The sequence below is a fragment of the Oryzias melastigma genome, linkage group LG14 (assembly GCF_002922805.2).
Source record: "Oryzias melastigma strain HK-1 linkage group LG14, ASM292280v2, whole genome shotgun sequence".
NCBI classification, from domain to species: domain Eukaryota; kingdom Metazoa; phylum Chordata; class Actinopteri; order Beloniformes; family Adrianichthyidae; genus Oryzias; species Oryzias melastigma.
In genome coordinates this window covers 7,984,174-8,007,240 of record NC_050525.1, presented here as the reverse complement: position 1 = coordinate 8,007,240, position 23,067 = coordinate 7,984,174, and the positions used below count along the sequence as shown (strand labels likewise).

At 38.3% G+C, this 23,067-nt stretch overlaps 2 protein-coding genes across 3 annotated transcripts; both read right to left on the bottom strand.

The window, feature by feature from the left end:
* Positions 1 to 1,124: 1,124 nt before the first annotated feature.
* On the bottom strand, positions 1,125 to 11,272 carry stt3a (STT3 oligosaccharyltransferase complex catalytic subunit A). The gene is made up of 18 exons (XM_024261667.2): positions 11,156 to 11,272; positions 10,318 to 10,421; positions 10,143 to 10,203; positions 9,948 to 10,069; positions 9,691 to 9,836; positions 8,444 to 8,534; positions 6,941 to 7,047; positions 6,703 to 6,867; positions 6,437 to 6,617; positions 6,204 to 6,359; positions 6,031 to 6,122; positions 4,470 to 4,625; positions 3,937 to 4,125; positions 3,712 to 3,828; positions 3,537 to 3,639; positions 2,708 to 2,896; positions 1,703 to 1,818; positions 1,125 to 1,586 (listed from the first exon to the last, which is right to left on the bottom strand). Exons 2-18 carry the CDS (start codon positions 10,403 to 10,405, stop codon positions 1,548 to 1,550), a joined length of 2,118 nt encoding a protein of 705 aa, XP_024117435.1. The 5' UTR covers positions 10,406 to 10,421; positions 11,156 to 11,272; the 3' UTR covers positions 1,125 to 1,547.
* Positions 11,273 to 11,506: 234 nt separating this feature from the next.
* On the bottom strand, positions 11,507 to 22,995 carry ei24 (EI24 autophagy associated transmembrane protein). Of its 2 annotated transcripts, none has more exons than XM_024261680.2 (11): positions 22,841 to 22,995; positions 22,067 to 22,197; positions 20,343 to 20,488; positions 18,659 to 18,719; positions 17,260 to 17,326; positions 17,055 to 17,179; positions 15,531 to 15,650; positions 15,172 to 15,283; positions 14,985 to 15,096; positions 12,634 to 12,708; positions 11,507 to 12,538 (listed from the first exon to the last, which is right to left on the bottom strand). In XM_024261680.2, exons 2-11 carry the CDS (start codon positions 22,106 to 22,108, stop codon positions 12,361 to 12,363), a joined length of 1,038 nt encoding a protein of 345 aa, XP_024117448.1. In that variant the 5' UTR covers positions 22,109 to 22,197; positions 22,841 to 22,995; the 3' UTR covers positions 11,507 to 12,360. The 2 variants fall into 2 exon arrangements, with proteins under 2 accessions (XP_024117448.1, XP_024117449.1); XM_024261681.2 differs by having other exon boundaries at positions 22,067 to 22,134; positions 22,841 to 22,979.
* Between the last annotated feature and the right edge of the window lie 72 nt (positions 22,996 to 23,067).

Sequence of the window (23,067 nt, the reverse complement as noted above, 5' to 3'; positions counted from 1 at the left end):
AGTTTCCTAATTTTTGGAACTTCGTGAGTGTAAATATGTATCGTTTATCTTCCAATAGTCGCCCCGGCGTTTATTTTAAAAAATTTGATAACTGGCCCGACATTTATTAAAGAAAGGCGTCTCTATAGGAGACTGGCATTTATTCCAACACAGACAGAATGGTGATGATTATTGATGGGTTCATTTTGGAGTGAAATTCTATTAAAAAAATGTAGACAACACCAGATTTTCAGGATTTATTGAAGTGGTGAGAATATGGTATTATGTTATGATGATCTTTTTCTGCATCCGTTATCTCACCATCACCCATCTGGTTGCGGCATTCTCTCATACATTTAGGATCCACCCCAAAAGTCGTACATTTTTCTCACCAGTGTCCTTTGGTGTACAACACCGCACAAAGTTTAAACGCTAAATCGAAACAGAGTTTATTGGCCATTGCTACACTGACTTATAACACAAACACCACCAAGCATGGGGGTATTAGGGAGTCTGCCACCATTAGAGACAGGCATCTGAAGCAACGCACACCTAGCGTTTATTGGAGACTGGCCACTATTGGAAAACATACTGTAATCGTATTTGATTTTTTTTTTAAATGTAATTTCTCCAAAAGTAGTTGTAGTAGGAGAGTTGGGTAATAATTAGTCAAGACTGAAAGTTTGGCGTCTGTGGCTTCAGCATATTCAGAACCTTTTGTGACGGAGGTGGAAGCATGTTTTGTTGAAGGCGGAGCCAGCATTCTGTACAGAGACTAACCCCAGGCTCACACTACATCCGGTCCGGCTGTACATATTTGACTGTTACACTTGTAGTGTAACAAGTCGGATGCAGTGTGAGTTCCTCTTGCACTTTTCAAGTTACAGAAAAACTTTGGGGTCTGCATCGAAGTCGGCCCGGATGCAGTGTGACCATTTATTTGTGATGCAGGCAGAGTCAGCATTTTATGATGGGGCAGAGTCAGCCAGAACCCAGAAAGAGGATCATCTCTGAACCAGCAGCTCCATGTGGTTCACAGAGTTTCATGCTTTTTTTTCTTGTCTCATAGTGACAAAATAGTAGCGTTTGAAAGTACTGACAAAATGTGACATTAATGCAGTAACACATGGAAAGAAATGTCTAAATGTGGTAAAAATTGTCTTTTATTTTGATAAAGTGAATTTGTACATTCGGCACCTCACAGTAGATTGATTTATCCAAATGAAGTCATCTTGAAGGTGTTTAAAATTTCAAGTCCAGATAGCATGACTCAACTTCAAGGCTTTTGAACACAGTAAACATAAGTTCCTCCCAGATTTACCAGCTTTTTATTTAGAGTATTTTGTGGCAAAAAAATAAAACACAGTCTCCAAAAGCATATAATTGAACAGTGCTTTCCCCTACACATTAGCAAATTATGCCTCCTGGTGAGAGAGAAAAAGACATCCATTAGGCATTTGTCTACCCCAAAAGATAAAAAACCAACCAAAAAAAGGTATTCTTGCAGACTGCATGGAAAGTGTTCAGTGCCATGCACTCAAAGGTATTCTCTTGGCCATCTGAAGATTTTATGTCCTTGAAAGACCGCGGTTGTCAAGATCTTTCACCTACAAGATGAATAAAGGTGTGTTACAAAATCTTTACAAAAACGGATTGAAAAGAACATATCAGTAAACTTGAATGTTTTACTGGCACAGCTGCAACAGGTTAGTGAAATGTTTACCTTGTATATCCTGACCAGCCAGTGCTCTGTTGTGTAGGCCTCCTCCAACACATCCAGTTCAAAGTCTTTGTTACCAATCTCAGCATTCCTCACTCTGTCGTAGCCAGGTGGTCTTTCTGCAGAGAAGGTTACAAGAATTAGCTTTTAAAAATGCCTGAAATTTGATATCTAAGATGTTTTCTCAACTGACCGGACATTCTGTGTCAACACCTTCATAAGTCACTTTTGCATTGTTTTTAAAGTTGCTTTTTTTTTTTTTTTTTTTTTTTACTAAAATAGAACTTAAAAAAAGAATAGAAAATCTTTTTTTAAAAACAGCCATTGTGTCCCAAAAACTCTCTTTTAAGGAAAATAAAAATTCCAACCTCCAATTTGTAGTACAGCAGTAGAGGAGGAGGAACAATTTATGGGAGGGGGCTCGAGAGAGAAGACTTTGGAAGGGTAACAAATGAGAACAGCAGTGGAAGGTCTTTACGAATGAAAGGATCAAAAATATGAAGATTTTATCATTGAAGCAAATATTTTGAAATTGTATTTAATTTAAAGTGAAAGAAGCTCTTGTTATCCTTTGTTAATACAGAGAGTACTGATGACTTAAAAACTGGGGGGCATTTGGGCCCCTCTTGTCCCCCTTTAGCTCCACCCCTGTAGCACAGTATTACATTACCAAAAAAAGCCAAATTTAATTAAAAAAAAATAATTTTTAGCCAAAAGTTAAGACATTCAAAGATTGACACCAACCAATGTTATTGCTAATGTATTAGGAAGTAAATACTACATAATTTACTTAATGTTATGGAGTAGTTTTAAAGGGCAAAAGTGATCATTTTAATTTTAACTTTACAATGCAGTTTCTACTGAAAGTTGAAGGAGAACATCTTTGACTAAATGCATTTAGTTTTGCTTTGTGCTTTTGACACATCCATCAAATTACAAAAGAAACTTCACCTGGTTTTGTCTTTGATTAAAAGACAGGAGTAATAAATCCATCAGATGAGTACTTACTGCCCTCTGTGTAGACCTGTCCAAAGCGGTAGTAGCACATCTTGTACATCAGGCAGTTGAGAAGCACAGGTGAGCCTTCACGATCTACTCTGAACTCTCCAGTGGGAGTGTAGTAGTCATGTTCTTTGATATGTTTGCCCGTCTCTGTGCTTCCTCCAATGCGGACCATCCACAGAAACTTGTTGATATCTGTAATATGAAGAGGAGCGTCATTATTTCAATGTACAAAAAAGTCTTCAGGTCATTTGGTTCTTGAATCAATTGAATCAATTCCCATGAAACGTTCTCCTAAAGTCCCACTCCGATCATCTTTTGATCTGCTGTAAAAGCATTCCCAGTGGTCTTTTACGTATGATTGAACCGTTTGCCTCTAAGTTGTGGGTGAGACTGTTGGCAGGAAGTAAGCCCATCTCCTTCCCATAATCCATCTGTTTACGTGCTCTTCCACTAGCCTACAGCCCCTCATAATCCTACCTAACATTAGCAGTGCAACAAAAATGCAGAGCAGTACTGAAGCTTTCTTGCTGTACAGATTTGATTCAGATCCAGGGAAAACAAAGACATACATGAATCTATTTGTCTACAAGCGGATGCATCAGAATGGAGTAGCGCTTGTGACCTGCCGTAGTAACTTGTACGTCACACTTACAAGCTTCCATCTGCTCCTGATTCATCAAAATTTAAAAAATTAAATACTCAGAGATTTACTTTCTGTATAGATGTCCTTCATCATGAGAAAAATGCCACAAGAACAAAAGCACGATTTCCATCGGAGTGGGTTCTCAAAGCTTCTTTGACAAGCAGCATAAAGAAATAATTGTAGACATACCATCTGAAGAGTAGCCAGTGAGTCCTCCAAAGATGACTAGAACATAACTGACATCCAGCTCCCTCATGATCTCATAGGCTCTCTCCTCCGTTGATGCCATGGCCTGAGGAGATGCTAGAGTTGAGTCCAAATGTTGTCTCCTAATAAAATATGTCTCTAATAGATGTCTGCTTACCTGTCCAACTCTAGAGATATGCGTGTTGTTCCATGTGTTGTTGTCCACTAGAATAGTTCGATTTGCCATGGCTGTTATCTGATAGCCGTAATCCCACCATGACATGACTTTGGCATCCTGTAACCACAGGAGATAGATGTTACACAAAAAAAAAGCTAAATATTAAGTGCCGACTACAATTGTTGCAACTTTGTTTTGTGAAGCCTGTTGTGTTTTGTGCCTCACCTCAGGAGTGTTGTGGCGGAGCCAGTAGTAGGCCTCTCTGAAGTCATCGAAGATGATGCGACTACCATCACCTCCACGGGCAGACAGGACAATTGAAGGTGAAGAGTAGGCTTCACTGGTCACCCAGGTAGAGTGGAAGGTATATGTGATGAGGAAGAAAGCCATGACCAGAATCATCCCACTGGCAACCTGGTGGGTCAAAAGAACAAACGTTACAGTAACACTCCACTGTTCATCATTAATATACAGTAGAAAGGAAATCTGAAGATTCAAATTTGTTTGAAGTTCAATTAAAGGCAGCTGCTCAACTAGAAGCATGAAATTCAAAGTGTTTGAAATCAAATCATAGGGATAAAAAAATACAAAGAACACCGGCAATATGATTCTATGGAGAGTCAAAAATCCACCATCCTCATAGAACTGAACTCTAAAGCTGCGTTCACACTGAAATGTGATTTGTGTTTTTAACATTGAAATCACAATTAGGTGAATTTGCAGCAATGGACTGAAAATCTGTTACATCTTATCCGTACCTCGTTTTTGATGGGGTAGGTAGAATCCAGTTGTTTCTTTGATTTCCTGTCGGGTCGGCTGACATCCAAGTTCTTCATGTACGTCGTCAGGACCTGAGACACACCTATCCCTGACAGGATGCACATGACGGGCGCAAGGACCAGCATCAGACGCACCTGTGAAGGCATCAATGAATGACTCAAAATCGCTTGCTGCAATCATCCTTTTAGTTTCATTTCATCAACATTTTTTTCTTTTCAGTTTACCTATTAGAAATCTGGATATTGGCTTCTACAGTTATTTGACGCAGCACCTTGAAATATTGCAAAAGTATTATCCAAAAACCTTTGGATCCATGACCAGGAAACTCCCCAGATCTTAATCCCCTTAAAAACTTGAGGTCAATTGTCAAGAGGCAGGTGGCTCAACAAAATCTAACAAACTCCCAAGTATTGATTATGCAACAGTGGCCTGCCATCAGTCAGGATTGGTCCAGACGTTGACCGACAGCCTGCCAGGGAGAATTGCTGAGGTCAAGTAAAGTAGGGTCAACACTGTAATCAGTCCATGAGCTCTGTGTGATCGTCACAACAAGCTTTTGCCAATTATAAAATGCTTTTGATTATATTTCAGTAGAGAATAGAAACGTCAGCCGAAAAAACAGAAAAATTCTGAAGTTTTGTGGAAATAAATATTGGTGTCATTCTGGAATCTTTTCACCATAATTGTTAAAAATAAAAAGGTAAACATGAACATTTAGGTTTTATTACATGAATGTCCCAGAGAGCCAAGTCATTTTTGGACTCATTTTTGGACAACAACCTTGTATTTTGACAATTTGTTAGATACCAGACTGTTTGAGGAATATTTAATTGAAGTAATCAAATTCCTGCTAACCTGAGCATTTTTTTGGAGTAATATAAACTTAAAGCTGTAGGGCATTCCCAATCAGTCCAGTTATCTGTTCTATCAACTCTCCACCGTTTATTTGCCTTTCCTAATCACAAGAAAATGTTCTTCCGTTCTTCAACTCTCATCTTACCAGTTTCATTTTGATCTTATCTGGGGTTCTTGCTTTAACAACTGCATATTTAAATATTGTCTGAATGTCTCAGCTGGCTGGCTGCAGGACTGGCACACGCTTGCTGAAAGGTGTACAACATTAAAGATCATGTATTTTTAACTCTCTTTCACAAAAAAATGCATGTTTTATACATTTGGCTTTTTGTTTGTCTTGTTATCAGTTACGCAAGCAACCATGATAACTTGCAACTTCTAAACAGGATGTACAATTTATTTGATGCATTTCTTGTTGAGGATCTTAGTAAAGCCAACTCTTAAAACTGTAACCCTTAGATGTGCTCCAAAAAGCTCAACAGCAGCATTTAACTCGGTTTGGTCACTATTTCTACATCCATAACAAAATGAGTGCAGACAATTTGCTTCACATTTCCTCTCAAGAAGGTTTGAGATAATGGCCTCTTCGGGGTTCAGCTTACATAAAAATCTTACATTTGTTTTATACATCCTGACATTCTTAAGTACCAGACCAAACCAAAAATAGGACAGAACTCATCATACCATGACAGCTGAGAAGTACATGCTGGTGACTCCATACATGATGATGAAGATCCTGGCATCAGACAGGTTGTTAAAGCAGTAGTAAAGTCCAACTGAAGATATAGAAAGAAGTTAAGACAAAAGAATGGAGGGATTAGACTCGACACTGTTGTCTTTTTCTGTCATCCACTCACCAGGGAACATGAAGACAAGCAGCTGAAGGTCAAAATAGTAAGAGGACCAGGTTGTGGGCTGGTGCTCTGAGACAGAAGCAATGATAGGAATGTTGTTTTTGGCATAAGAGGGGTCCAACAACGAGTAGAAACGACCGGTCCATGGAGAGATTTTACCTGAAAGATTAAAACGTTGGGTTAATGAGGATGAGGAAAAAACTGAAGATGTGTTCTAACCGTAACGATTGTCTTACCGGTCACCATGAGAACAGCACCCGCAGACAGCAGGACGATGCCTACCAGTGAGATGACGCTTTTAAAAAGCACCTCAAACTGATGGGTGTTGAGTTTGCTGCGCAGATAATCCACAAACGCGTGGATTTGGCAAAGGCCGAACACGCCAAAGGCTGCCATGTGCTCCGATGACTGCACCGGCTGACATAAGGGAAGAGACGAGAGGTTAAAGTCACAAGAAGAAGTTACTCTTTTCACACAATCTTTTATTAAAAATGTTGATTACCTGGAATCCAACAAAAGAAATCTGCATAGAGAGGATGGTGCCCAGGCAGTAAACTGTGCAGTAAGCTACATATATTCGGTGGGAAAACCGGCCTGTGAGCATCAGAACCAGGACGTGGAGGGGAATCAGGTTGATCAGGAACACATAGCCACCCCAGGAGGAAACCTGACCCGGAAGACAGACACACAGTCGTTAACTTGAATTACTTTAAACGGGGCATGCTCTTTGGCTTCCTCACCATGTAGAAGTATGCCAGCCCACACATGGATGACCAGTACACTGATCCTGTCTTGACGGCTTTGATCCACATGTAGTAAGTCAACAACATGCAGAAAATGGCAATACCTGAGCAGGAAAGAGTAAGAAACAATTTAGAAATTTAGGAACTTTTTCCCAGGACAAGTAACCCAGACTTTCAAGCTGCCTCCACACCAAATGGGATTTGTGCGTAAATGCCGATCCCCAAAAAATGCATAAATAAGCTCGACACCCCAGACGCCTGGGGGAGAAGCTACTACCAAATGTTCTTAGTCTGATCGCTACATGAAGTGTTGTCTGTGTATATCTCATTTACAATGGATAGAAGACACAGATGATGTTTAGCTATCAGATTTATTTATTATAACCCTCGTGCTCTCTTATGGGGTCCAGATGACCCACCCTTACATTAATGTGTGATCTCTCCCATGACAAAGGTGGACAGGATTTTATATCTGTCATGGACACCAGAGAAGATAAAAAAATCCTTGAAAATAAAAGTACAGTACACTGTCTTGTAGGGTTCTAGATGAGCCCACTTTTAATGTAAACATGCCTGGATAGCACAGTTACAGAGCTCTACAAAAGCATTAGTAAACATGTTTCTATGTCTGGGTTGATGAGATCATTTAGAGAGGTTCACTCCTGCTGTGGGAGCTGCGTCTGAACAATGGCCACTTCCCCTGTGTTTCTGTGACCAAGTTTAAAGACTTGCTGTCCTGCATTAGTCCGAGAACGGAAAAATAAAATTAGGAATAAAATCAGAGGATCTTTTTTAGTATTGCATCAATGAAAATATCATAAGGTTCCGGAGGCCCAAGCAGGCCGCTTCCCCATGCTGCACCTGCAGACTGGCAACCTGTCCAGGGTGTACTACGCCTTCATCCAACAATAGCTGGAAAGAACTCCGGAGCCCCAAAAGGAATATCACAGGTTAAGAAAAGTTCAGGATTTGCATCGATCATCTACATTAGATTTGTTCTCCACTCACTGATCGGCATCAACCTTGCCAAAATTCAGATTTTTTTTCCCCCTCTATATGCGTCATGATGCCCAAAACGCACTACTGCCAGACCGACGCACCATTCCTAAAGCTCAAACTGTGCAGCAGCCTGTACATTGACTTAAGATTGAAACTGTACCTCTGATGTGGGAATTAGGTTCAATGTGAATCCAGTTTAAAACTCAATCAAAAGACTCCAAGTTATACAAGTAACGTAAAGAGTGTAAAATGAATTGCCAAAAAGAAAACAACAACTACACAGTGGGGCAGTGGTTAGCGTGCTCGCGCCTCACACCAAGAAAGCCCATGTTCGAGTCCCTCTGGGACATTTCTGTGTCAAGTCCATTTGCATGCTCTCCCTCCTTCATAGGTGACTTGATGACTGAATTGTCCTATGTGTGTATGGGTGTGTGATTGTAGATGGATGGACTCAAATTAAATGAAGTCCTGTTCTTAAAAATGAGTTGGCAGTATCAATACCTTCATTATCATAGGAACCAGCGACAGAGCGGGAAATATAGCCGGGCACCACGGCAATCATGGCAGCCGCCAACAGACCAGCACCTGCATCCTAGAACACATAGAATTACTTTTCAGAAACAGAATTGTTCATAAGCTAGCCAAGGCAAAACTGAAAGAAATCCACAACTCTTTATTATAGATGACCCCTTTAATTAATACATAATTAAGAATCATTTTAACTATAAAATAACATGAAAAGTCAAAGTGGTGCAGATCCCTCAAATTTTGCTCCAGGCTTTTTCTTTCACATCTCTATTCCAATATATAAAAGACTTAATGTCAAATAATTGACCAACACAAACATTTATACATTTTTCCATTGTAATCATGTTTACAACAGTTTGCACTTCTGTTTTTTGAAAAGGAAACCACCAAATCAGAGTCCCTGGTTGGTCGACATTCAGTTGTTTCGTAATTTAGCAGTCAGAAGTTCAACTGGTGGAATCGATCAATAAATGTCAAATTTGCATATGTATGTTAGCATAGACTTTTCATTGAGAGTGGCCGCTTGAACACTAGTCGCAGCACCCGGCGTGGATGTACCTTTAGAGATAGGGTGAGGAGCTCAGATTACAGCCATTATTCCTCAACATCACGAGAAGCCAGAAAGTCTGAGCATCTCCACAGTACGGCAAGCGAGAGGGATCATAAATCGCCAGGAAAAGGGCAATCTTTTATGGATAAAAATTAGAAAAAATGTTTAAATGGTCCCAGTGTTAGTTTCAATTAAACAATTAATACCCCAAAATAATTTAAGTTTCATTTTAACTGATTTATTTACAATTTATGTGGACATCAGCATTTTAAGGGGTACTACAGATAGATTTGGTATTTTGAACACTATTTTTAAGCAATCCTTTCTTCTCAGTTTTTGTAGATTTGGTCTAAAGACACGTAAATGTGATTAGAAACTACATGTTTTAGCATTTTGTTTGTGTTAAAAGTTTAAAAATGCTTTGTTTTTATAAATAGGGCTCAATGAGCTAACATTAATAAATATTTGTTTTAAAGCTTTTCCAAAAAATTGTTTTAGGCTTTTACCTTGTTTTTTTTTAATGTATTACTGATCCAAAAAATGATCCGAACCGTGACCCTAAAACCGTGGCCCGTGATCCATTACACCCCTACAAATTATTGGTTCACCAATCACAGCTCCTGCTTGTGAAAGTTTAAACAAAACATTTAAAAGCAGAAGAAACACTTACCTTCAACTCTTTGGTGAGGTGATAAGTGACGACGACAGTAAAGGAGGAGAAAAGGGGCGCCAGAAAAACACAGACATTTCGGATGTTAATGGTGACGTGGAAAAAATGGAGGACGTGGTACAGCACAGCAGAAGTGACCATGAGTCCTGAAAAAGAGATGAAAGAATCTCACTAAGTGGCGTATCTAAATTCGAAATGCTTTACTTTTGTATTTTAAGAATAACACAAAATAGAACAAACAAGTTCAGAAATTCTACCTGGATAAATGGTGCCGCCTATGATTCTTCCCAGAGGATACCATGCCCTGTCATCAAACCAGTTGTGAAATTTGTAAAATCCTTCTTCAGCCAGAAAACGGGTGGTCCTGTAGTTGAAATACCTATTTTGGAAAGAAAATTAAGTGAGAAAGGGACACCTTCTCATACTCATGATTTAAAAAATAAAGTCCTTACGGGTCGAACTCATGGATGACACTTTCAAATCTCAGCACGGAAAAAAGTCGGGTAGAAAATGCTGATTAGAAGGGAAAAAAAAACAAAGCATATTCATTCCAAGCATGGTTATTATCAATGAGAGAATAATCCAGCAAAAAAAAAAATAAAATAAAATAAAACCTAGAGAACTCACAGAGAACTGCAGCCATAGACAGGATGAGCAGCTTCAACAGCGTGTCCTGCTTCTCATAGGACAAACGTAGGAAACCCAGCTTGGTCATTATGCCGAGTAGACACCTAACAGGACAACCAGAAACCAAATCAGAAAAACATTCAAATGGGGGGTTTTCAACACATGTCAACTTATATAGTAAACCAACTTTGATCAATGCTAGCTGCCCAATGTATCTAAAAAAAATAATAAATCATTTTCTTCCATGTTTTAGCTTTGTTATTTAGGATTTAAAACACAAAAGAACAACATTTGTACTTGAACTTCATTGAATCCAACCCAGTGCAGCCACGCATTGCATATGGCGAAATGAACCAGGAAGCTGCCACTCAGGCCAGTGCACATCTGTGCTCATACACGTCGAGTTTGCATTGAAAAAACAATATCAAATCTTAAATGAATAATTTTAGGAAATCTTTTTTCCCTCTCCTATTGGTTAGAGCGACCCCAGACTACCCTTCTTTACAACAGCTAGTAAATACTTGAAAAATAGTGAAATCTACAACTGCATTACAAATTAAACAAAATAAAAATAAATCAATATATACGTTTAATTCAAACATGTGGTCTAAAAAGCAATAGCCAGCGGAGTGGTTCTGCTTCACATTTCCTTTATTGAAAAAAAAAAAACTGCTAACGAGGCTAGCTAGCTAGCTTAAAGAAAGCCGTCGCTACGCGCTAATTCTCACACAAACATCATAGTTAGTTCAGAATACATGGACGGACACAAAACAAACACGCAGCAATTTTCATTTTAATTAGGAACCCTTTTAATTCCAAACAATAAGCAAGAACTCACCAGCTCCGCTCTAGCTACTCGTACACTTCACACAGATGTGAATTACCATGGCGTAAGCTCCACCCCTTCCGCATCATGCGCGCGCGCTTATTGGCTGAGCATCAAGCCACGCTGACTTCCCTAAAGATTTGATTGGTTTTCCGGCTGTCACTCCGCCATGGCCCTCCCTTTCCTTTGCAGTGTAGTGACGTGTCCTTTGCAAGACAAACGAAGTGGAGGGGGTCAAGAGGAGTCACTACTTTTTTCGGACAAGGAATTAATGTAATTGCATGACATAAATTATTAATACGTTTGTTATGTGGGCTCCAATGGGTTTGCTTTCCAATGGATGGCAGACAGACACAAACACCATTCACAAACTGAAAACTTGTAGCTTTTATTGAAACAAAACTATTAGTTTTACAAAATTCACTTGAAAATGTGTCTGCTCTAACACTGATCCTTACAATAATTGCACATGGTTTTAAAATCATTGCTACTTTCCACACCTGGTTTGATGAATCAAACGTTTTCAGTGTGGTGGACATGTGGTGGAGGGCTTCTGCATAAATGAAAGTAGTCTGATTTAAAGCAGCACAATACAAAAAGGAAAACAAAATCCAGAGAAAACATTCTTAAAATATGATTAAACCCTTCACTGTGTAACAAAGTAGTTGTAAAAGTCAAGCATAGTATGGATGGAGACAGCACTGCCAAAAAACAAGTTTGTCTTTGAAGCAGTAGAAGTTTATTTCTGAAAATCCTGTGAGGACAAGATAAGACTGAATCTATGAGAAAGGAATGTGATCATGTCATTAAAACAATACTTAGATTTGCTCTCGAGTGCAAAAGAGTTCCTTCAATGTTTGGATAAGTACGAGTAATCAATTTCTTTACCCCCTCATGAATACACTTTAGTTTTTTAAATGGCACGTTGAAAAATTGTTCAAAAAAAATCTTAGAATTATAGAGCTTTACATACATTGTGTAAGAGAATAAAAGTTCTGTCAAATACTCATTAAAAAATGCATGTAACTTTTGCTGCAAACAAACATTTTTACAGATTACAAAACCTTGACAAAAAATGTTCATCGACAAAAACTTTCAATGCTAAACCTGCACCAAAGATGCCATTCATAAAAAGACAACTCTTAAAGAAACATTTCTTTTTGTTGCTATTACACAGAGTAAAGTCAATATATAGAGTTGGTTTCTATATATTTAGGTTATTCAGGAGGATGCGTCATTGGGTGGGCAGCATTCTTTGGCGGTTTGGAGATGTGGGATGAAGAGAGCTTCTCCGATGATGCCGACAGCGTAAGAGAGGACTGCAGGTGGACAGTCTTGTGAAAAAGCTTGTTACTAATTAGCACGACCAGAGAGAAGAGGCGCAGCTGGAAGTGGCTGAAACAGCACAAATTACATGGTTGAAATATAAAATAAAACCAAGAAATCCATCGATGCATTGCATTATATCTGAATAAATAATTCACACTTACTACAGCTTTGTTGGTGTCCTTGCTTCATTTGCACTGATAATGAACAGAGGGAATAGGATGGAGAACAAGCATCCACTAAAAGGAAAAGAGCAAAAGAAAGAATGAAAAATACTTTCCACATTTACAAGTCATGCATGTTTTGTGATTATCTTTATTGTAGTTATATTAATATACGTAGGTATATGAAATATGCCGCATAACAAAACAAACCAACGTGGAAATATACTTAAAATGCGTCTTTTTCAGAGATAACAAATCAAATCATTCAGTATATTTTTTTTTCAACTGTTCTTATTGCTCTAAGCCTAAAAGAAAGGTTAATGAAATTCTACATTGTTTTTTTTCTTTTTAGTCAACTATGAACCACAAAAATGAATGAATGAATGAATGAATGAATAAACAAATGAATGAATGGATGAATGAATAAATGAATGAGTGAATGAATGAATGAATGAATTATGAAACATGGAGCAGCTCAATCAGCTCCACCTGAATCTGCACAGGGTCCAGTTTCCACATCCACAGCAAACGTGTTGCAAAGAAACCCAAAGACTACGTCTGAATTTCCATCCTAATCCCTAAATAATACAAAAAATATATAGTTTGGGACTATATAGGGTTCTGGATTTCAAAAGCAATTTGGACACGATGCTCAGAACTTTTTTTCTTTGGAATCAGCAAGTATGACGTCACTAATTTCACAAAGTGAAAATTTAATCAATACAAGTCTTTTACAGTCTATTTAAGACTCTACTTTGTTCTGGTGATTAAAATGTGTATGGTTTATAAAAAAAATACATTGAAACACATTTTTCTTCGCAAAAATTGTTCAAATGCAATGCATTGCGGTCTATATTCGCTAATGTATGGAGCATCGATGCCCACTGGTTTTTTGCAAATTTCTAGGGCATTGGATTTTAAAATTGTACCACAACAAAATGGTGAACACACTATATAGTGAGTAGGAAAAGAATTCGGTCATTCCCATTATTCCCTTTTTGTTCTTCAAAAATCACCATCACGCCGGGTTGAATTAGTGCGCAGTGCGTTCAGTTTAATCAGCAAAGTAATTTTTGATGTTTTTCTCTCATAGTACCAACTTAGATTAAATTGTTTAATTACAGACACATTAGCTCCACAAATGAGTCACACGGGTTTACTGGTAATGTCAGTAATGTATAGTCTACCTCAGTTTTTAACAGCTCTGTTTTCACAATCAACTTTTCTCTTCGACATTGTGAGCTTCATTGTGAGCTTCACAGTGACTTGGGTCATAAGCTAGACTTGATTGACGCAAACATTTTTTGCCAGATTGAGTCCCACTTTTTCAGCCCAAAATGTTTATTTCTGATCAATTAGCAGTAATCATTTTTTCAGTATTTATCACTTCCTGTTGGGATTGAAAGTCTAACTTTAAGATATTTTTAAATTATATTACGTCAGGCATTTATGCAGTCAGTCATCGTAGTCGGTTATCAAACTTGAGCTTATGTACACCCCTCTCTTTCAGTATGACCTAACATGAACAAAAGTTGAAACGGTTTTTGCAATTTTACTTTTCATGAATTTAAATGGGGTAAAATATAAGTAGAAAAAACGTCTTTGTGAACATGTCAAACAGTGGTTTGATTTTTAAAAACCTGTTATTATGAATATGATTTTACAAGAGTTAATAAAACATTAAAAACTAAATCAAATAATTTGTCACTTGAGATTATTTAGAAAAGTTGTTGGTGTTTTCAGAGTTTTGTGCAACACCAACAGTAAAAATCCTCCCAAAAACTTCCAACATTCACAAATAAATCACATATTGTTAGTGTATTAATATCTGAAAAAGCACGGCTGTTTCACTGCTTGCATCACCTTCTGTCTTTTCAGTGCAGCTTTATTTCAGATATTAATACCACAGAAACATCAGACACACGTAAAAAAATATACCTTAAGGAAAATAAAGACATTAAATAAAAAAGTCTACAATGTGCAAAAAATTAATGAAGAAATACATTATTAGCATACATTAAGTAAGCTAAAGGCCTGCTATCAACCCAGTTTACATAGGATTCCACAATAAGCAGTGAGTTTGTATTACTTCACTCCCTGCACTGTAGTTGTAAAGGAAACAGCTAAATACAAAGATTTAGAGGATAAAAGGGATTACAAGTCATTCATATAAACTGCAGGTTAGAGGGCACATTTTCATTATTTTTAACTATATATATCCTAAAATGTTTAGGGTAACAAAATAAACACATGACTAAGAAAAAGCAATATAGAAATCAGGGTAGATTGTTTATTTTATTTGTTGCGAGCTAACAGACTTTACAGTTGTAAAAAGCAGAAGAGCAACCAACCTGATAATGTATGAAGAAGGCATAGCAGTGAGCAGGGCCATGGGTAAACCAAAACCAAAGTAATATGGCCAGTTCCTCTCAATATTGGAGAGCCGCTGGTGCATTTCAATGCCTTCAACACAAAGAGAAATGTCTTATGTTCACAGTTAGGTAAAAGTATAAACAATTGTATCTGAAAACAACTCACCGTGGTTGAACCAGCGATACTCAAAGCAGTACAGTGAGTACAGCAGAGACATGTGGAGGAGGCTCACCATCTGTCCAATCGCATCAATGGGAAATAGACTAACAATCATACCCTAGTGAAAGACAAACAGAACATACCGAAACCAGTTGATCTGGCAGAAATAATGACAGGTGTTCAAGCAATATTAAGCAGTAACATGCAGTTTGTTTTAAATGCAACAAAGGATAATGAAAAAATGTATTTTACTTTCAATATTCTGTTAACTCTTTTGAGTAGCAGTCATTTGTGTGATTTGTATAAAAATACTGTATGTGTGCAAACTGTGTTGGGATGGACTGCAGCAGAACATAATCATGTACCTGAATTAAGAAGAGCGCCTGAAGAAGAAGGTTAAAAAGCATGTCTGCTATAATCTTACTGACACTGGGGAAGGGCTGAGCTTTGCAGCCCGACACTTCAAATGCCAGGTCAGCTATGTCCTGGAAACAAACAGAAATCCACATTACTGCTCACAAACTCGTCACATCTCACATCTGTTACCAACAAAATACCACTTATTTTGCAAATGAAAACTAAAATTCAGATGTTAGTTTTTTTAACCGAAAATGCAATTTTTAGGGGTCAAATTCTTTTCAAAGACTTGTTGCGTCCTACATACACGCAAGAGCATGGCAAATGTTAAGCCATGCCCATGATCATTACATTTGGCGATTTTTATTAAAAATAATTTTTCACAAATAATTAATCATGGTATAATAATAAAGCATAGATTCATACAAAGCTCCTAAAGGGACATTGAAGAAAAAAAAATTGAAGTAAAAAGTTTCTGGTTACTAACTAGTGCGCACCGGTTAGGATCTGGGACATCAAAAAAGGTTTAAGTTTACAAAAGAACTGTTGCCATCTGGTGCACACCAGTTAGTATCTGGTGCTCACCATTTAGTATCTGGTGTTCACCATTTAGTATCTGGTGCGCACTTGTTAGTATCTGATGCTTACCATTTAGTATCTGGTGCTCACCATTTAGTATCTGGTGTTCACCATTTAGTATCTGGTGCTCACTATTTAGCATTTGGTGCCCACCAGTTAGTATCCGATGCTCACCAGTTAATATCTGGTGCACACCACGTCGTATCTGGTGCACACTAGTTAGTATCTAATGCTTACCATTTAGTATCTGGTGCACACTAGTTAGTATCTAATGCTTACCATTTAGTATCTGGTGCTCACTATTTAGTATTTGGTGTGCACCAGTTAGTATCTGGTGCTCACCAGTTAATATCTGGTGCACACCAGCTAGTATCTGGTGCGCACTAGTTAGTATCCGATGCTTACCAGTTAATATCTGGTGCTCACCAGTTAGTATCTGGTGGTCACCAGTTAGTATCTGGTGCTCACCAGTTAGTATCTGATGCTCACCAGTTAATATCTGGTGCACACCAGCTAGTATCTGGTGCGTACTAGTTAGTATCCGATGCTCACCAGTTAATATCTGGTGCGCACCAGTTAGTATCTGGTGCTCACCGGTTAGTGACCAAAAACATTTTTTTTTTTTTTATTAAACGTTTTTTCTTCTTCGGTTCTTCGCGTTATAGCAGCATATTAAAACATCCTCCTTTTAAAGTTTTCTTTACCAAAAAGTTGCCTTATTGAAAAAAAAAAGACTAAAGAAGCTTAATGATCTCAAATTTTTTAAATAAATTGAATTATAATGTTTTCATTTTTTCAATTCAGTGCTTTTTGAACAATGGTGGCAGCAACAAGCATTTACAGCCAAAACAATTAGAAACTGCAAATTGATTTTAAATAAGAAGCTATGACAAATAAAATCCTAAGAAATCTATGTCAAGTTTTCATAAAAAGAAGATTTTCTCTTGAAAGACCTGGAACCAGATGGCATTTACTATCTTGCTGAGAACAAACAGAGGGAGAACCCAGAGTGCGCTAAAGACAGACGTCAGGACGAACTCCAGCCAAGACCATACACTGCCATGTAGGGAGGGGTCACCTGTAATAAAAACACTTGGTTTAATGGTTGTTATTGCATGCCAGAAAATGTTTCCAAAATGAATCAGCAGGTACACTCACCAATGATTTTTGCTGTGAGAGTCTGTAGCAGAGGGATAAACACCCGATAGAACAGAAAAAGACTGAGCTAGATGGATGAAACAAAGACACATTTCAAATCAAAGAAACATTTATTAAATACATTATTAGGTTGTTAAAACTACATGCATATTTAATTTTAAAATTGCAAAAGAACTAAAAATAGAAATTATTGAAGCTACACGATACGAGTGTAGTTGAGGTATTTACTAGGGATAAGCCGATATCATTTTTCTGGCTGATACGATAACCAATATTTCCCCTACAACTCTGGCCGATAGCTGTTATTTGCCGATAACGACATTTAAGCATCTACAATAGTACAAAGTATTGATGTCCTTTTTTGAGTCTTTATTATAAATACACAACTTTCTTTGACTGCGCAATCATGCTGTACTTGATCTTTTTAACATACAGAAACGGATCTTATAGGAACAAGTATCACTTTAAAACATTGGAAATACTGTATATCTGAAAACCTGCAGACCATTTACTGACTAGTAGACATAAGTGTAAACCAAAATGCCTCGTTTCCACAGAGCGGTCCAGACCAGACTGGACTTTTGAGACTTTCCATTAAAAAATTGACCTGTTAATCAGGACCGACTGGTACCATTTTCTGGTCCCCTGTTAGTTGCAGGTCCATAGTAAAATGGAATGGACCCGTGAGGGCGGAGCTTCTGTCGTCACACAATGTAACCCACTGATTGGCAGAAAAGTCTTACGACAGCAGCAAGTGTCCGACCAGCACTTTTCCCAAATCAAGATCCAAGCTGAAAGTTTTGTCCTGTTTTCATCTGTATTCTTTTTTGCCCCCATCTATTGAGGAACACGGGAGTATCGCTCAACATAAAGAGGGTTTATCTTCTTTTTTAATTCAGAACAATAGACTGTTCTGCGGCATAGAGCCCGGCTTCATCCATAATAAATACCTGGATCATAATTATCCCGCTCAGTTATCTGTTTAATTTTGCATCCATTTCTAAGTCAGTTGATCCAGCTTCTCTTTCACTGTAGTCACAACGTTTTGACGTACAGCTACGTTATCGGTCTACACGCCGCATGCGCCTTAATGGTCCAACGCTCAATGGAACTGCCCGGACTATTCTAAACCGGCCAAGAGGAGATTGGTCTGGTCTGGACCGCTCAGTGGAAACAAGGCATAACCTTTTCAGTGCCAGGGAACTGCTAGGAACAAGTATGCATTTCAAAAACAAAGTGAATCTGAAAACAGTCAGAACAGTATTAATAGATTTTTTACTGGTACCGATATATCACTCATCTTTAGTAATTACACTGGAAAAATAGTTTTGATAGTTTTGAGTAGAGACAGAATGTTCTGCATTGTGAGAGGCGTGACAGTACTTGTGGAATATCTTACCCAGAACACTCCTCCATTCCAGGCACAGCACTGAAAAATCCTGCTTGCTACCCTTGGATCACTAAAAAAGAAAATGAATATGGACATTAAACATCAAAGTGGATAAGCTAAGAGTGTGATTAAAAAAAAGGAGAGAAGCCTGGAACAATAGTGAGAAAACCATCAAATTATAAAGAGCTAATTTCTTCATGGCACTAAATAATATGGCGTTATAATGACGCCACATTAATGTGGCAGTAATTTAAGAAAATATTGACATTTTAAGCCATAAATTACAATATATAAACGAATATACATTTCAAGTTAAACTTATTTAGCATTTTTAGTCGATTACTTTTCTCTTTTTTTTAACACTTTTTCCCCCTTTTTACTCTATATTATTTTAAAGTTGATTTATTTTGTTAAAGTCTGAGGGGCGGGGCTTAGACTGATTTTGTAAAGCTGTAGGCACATCTCATTTGCATACTCAGGAGGAGCTGGCAGGACCTAACACCGGATTAGTCCTGATCTCCTGGAGAACATTTTCTGCTCCTGTTCCTTATGGCTGAGCAGAACTGAGTGACGGGGACGATCTGCACTGACGGAGAAGGCCGGTGTAGCTTATGTCTGTCACCACGGTGGTTAAGACGATCTGCTGCAGTTCAAACCGAGCATCAGAAAGGTGAAGAAAGGTGATTAAAGTGACTTTGAATTAGTTTTTCAAAAACCACTGATCTACTGGGATTTTCACCCACAACCATCTCTAGGGTTTATAGAGAATGGTCAGAAAAAGAGAAAATATTCAGTGATGGGCAGTTCGGAAATGCCATGTGGATGCCAGGGGTCAGAGGAGAATGGACTGATTGGTCCCAGCTGATAGAAAGACAACAGTAACTCAAATAACCACTAGTTACAACCGAGGTCAGGAGAAGAGCATCTCTGAACACACAACACGTCCAACTTTGAGACAGATGAACTACAGCAGCAGAAGAACACACCGGGTACCCCTCCTGTCAGCTAAGAACAGGAAACTGAGGCTACAATTCCCACAGAATCACCAAAACTGGACAATAGAAGATTGGAAAAATGTTGATGAGTCTCAATTTCTGCTGCCACATTCAGATGATAGGATCAGAATTTGGCATCAACAACATGAAAGCATGGATCCATCCTGCCTTGTATCAATGGTGGTGGTATGATGAGGGGGATATTTTCTTCACACACTTTGACAAGTAAGACCAGTATATTTGTCTGGTATTTAACATGTTACTAGCCTTCAGTATTCTGCTGTTGAGTACACTATAGCAATTCCCCTCAAGAATGACGGAAAACGAGTCAGATCGGTGGTGCCTGTGCTTGCACATTCTCCACTAAACTCATGTCTGCCACTCCTTTTCGAGAAAGGTTTAGAATATCTTCTATCTCTACTAACAGTGGAAAACCTTGAGTTATAAGAAATCTCACACCTCAGATACAAGGTTGCTGTGAGCAATGGGCATGTCAATCCTTTTGTTTTGATACGTCAATACCTACCACTCAATACTTTGGAGTTGATGTCTGTCTAAATATCGCGATACTGCTGTATTAAGAAAAAATATGCTGTTGGTTTCCATTCTAAGAGATTTTGGCATTAAATTTATGTGTGACAGCACCCCTAAGTAGAGTGAATAACCTGGAATAAAACTGCAACAGAACTCCAACCTACTTGTCTGGTTTTAGCTCCTCACTTTGTGCTCGTCTCTTTGCGAGGGCCCCAATACTCCTTTTCTTTCGTTGCTCTTGCCTCTTTTGTTGAATCCGTGAATCTAGCTTGGAGATTGTTCCAATCCCCAATATGGAGTCCTTGACCCCCTAAAGAGAGGCAACAAAAGAGAAAATGCATAAGACGCGCTGTGAAAAATACCAACTGTTTTAGGCAGCAGATGTCTTATTGATTATTATGACTCAGCAAAATCAAGGGCAAAAACCAAAGAAAACACACTCAGGTCCTCTCCTTCAACAACCAAATCTATGCAAAAAAAAAAATTTAAAACAGCAAAGTCAATATCTGACTAGACTGTATGATAGTTTTAGTAAGGAGACAGACTAATGCAGTTATTTTTGTTAAAAAAAACTATATTTGTCATCTATTTTGAAGACAATAATGGGTCAATGATGGTCCAGATAAGGACTTTTAAAAGGAGTTTTAAAAAGAATATAAAAAATAGGTTTTTATGCAATTTATGATGGACAGGCTGAACAATGAGGTAGACAAGAATCCCCACGGACTATGTTGCTTGTAGACAGTATTGTGATTCGTCGCAAGAGCAGAGAACAGGTGGAGAAGCTAGAGTGGTGAAAATGGGACTTTGAAAGTAGAGGACTGAAAGCTAGTCATAGCAATATGAAGTATGTGTGTGGCTGCCATTCAGATGCAACTCTTGCTGCAAGGGTGAACCTCAGAGTACTGGGAGAGTCCCTGATAGATCTCATGAACCCAGATATGGAGACGTGATTACTTTTGTAGAGCTCTTCAAAATAAATAAACCTAAACTTTATGAACATGCACTCAGCAGGTGGTATCCACACCGGAGCAGCGTGTTCACACAGGTATCAGCAGGAAGGAGATTCTTCTTCTATTGTTTTTTTACTGTTCATTAGCGCTCCTCCACCACCTACAATAGGGAGAACATCGGAGCAAAAAGTCAAAGCAGTGAAAATCCCCCAAATCTTGCTCCAGGCTTCTTTGTTTTCACGACTCTGTTCCTTTAAGGTCTGTCTGGGTGTCACATTGATCCAACCGGGCAAAAACTACAATGATTAATTTCTCTTTCATGATCATGTTTGGCCCTTCCGTGCTTTGATTGGTCATTGTGCTGCGCCGCTGCGATTATGTGTAAAAATGTTGAACCGGGTTGATTGCGCTGAGCTGGCGCAGGTGTGGAGCGGTCCGTCACATGGAGCACAACATGAACTGAGTATGAAAGGATTTGTGATCATTTCAGTATTATGTGTAATTGTTTATTTGTATTGAATCCTTTCTGTTGGTAGAAAAACAGACAGTTTGATGTAAGTGGCAAAAAGAAAACATACTTGGCCGTAAAATACCTTTAATTTATTGTGTTGGAAAAAAAAAAAATCGGAATTTTGTTACTTTAAAACTGTGAAACAAATCGAATTGTGGCTTGACTAAATCATTACATTACTACTGCTGGTTGCAGTTTGTACAACTACAATTTTTTTCCAACTGTACTTTTTTCATCTGTTTCTGATTCACGGCGATTTAAATAAATAAAAATCAGAAAAAAAAATCTTAACCTTATTTTTCTTCCTATATGCCCTTTCTCGTAAGAAAAATGCCATAATAACATGTTTATAACACCATTTAATTGAACGGATCTTTAAAGTGCAGCGGGTCATGGTTTGTGTGATGCGCTGGAGTCTGCTGACCGTAGCAACATTGTGAAGAAAGGCCCTGACGCTGTCCGTCATCTTTGTCCCAGCAGCAGACCCATCAACTGCAGAAGAAAGGGGAGCTGTTGACCTGGTATGATTTCATGGCAGAGAGGAGCTCACTCGACCTGCCAACATGCAGACAACAGAAACATAAACACGTTTGGTAAACTGACTGTGTCCAGCTAGAATTAAAGGTTAAGTTATTTTGTTATAACTATAAAACTACTTTTAGAAGACGTTTAGTGCGGATGAACCTTTCCTTTGTTGTTGTAGTTAAGCAGAAATGGTTTTAAACTAAATGCAGCTTAAAGCAGACTGAATGGGATTTAAATACATGTTTAATTGGAGACTTTCTCAATGATTAAATGTACAAAAATAGAAATCCCGTTTCTGTCTTTAAAAGGAAGCCTTGGAAAAATATTACATGAACTCCTCGCCTTCTGTTACCGTCTTCACTTCATCATGTTTGTCAACCTTAGCAAGCTAGCGGCTAGCTCAGACTCATGACGCCGCTGAAAGTGTAAACTAGCTTTATTAAATGTTCCTTCAGTGTAATGAGGAGACTCTACGGCTGGTCATTCCGGTACTGCTCGGGGGCTTCTCCTTGTCCGCTGGTTCGTTGTGTTTGGCACTTTTGTTGATTCGTTTCTCCGTGATACTAGCATTAATGTTCTAGCTCAGCGACTTGTTCAGTTTTAGTTTTCAAAATACGGGATCCAAACGTTGTAGGCCTAGTAGTGGTAACGTGTGTCGCAGCATCTTTCCTACCTCATCCAGAGTTTGGAGTTAAAACCCTTTGAATTCTTTCTTTGACTCCTTTGCTGTGACAAGAACATCAAATGACTCCAAAGGCCGTTGAAAACATCTTGCGCAAGAGCCAATCTCGAAGGATTCTGGGAAGTGTAGTGAAGGAAAAAAAACTACTTCTACAAATTCGTGTGGGGAGATGGCATTTGGGGTAATGACTGATGGCTGTGGCTCTATTAAATGAAATA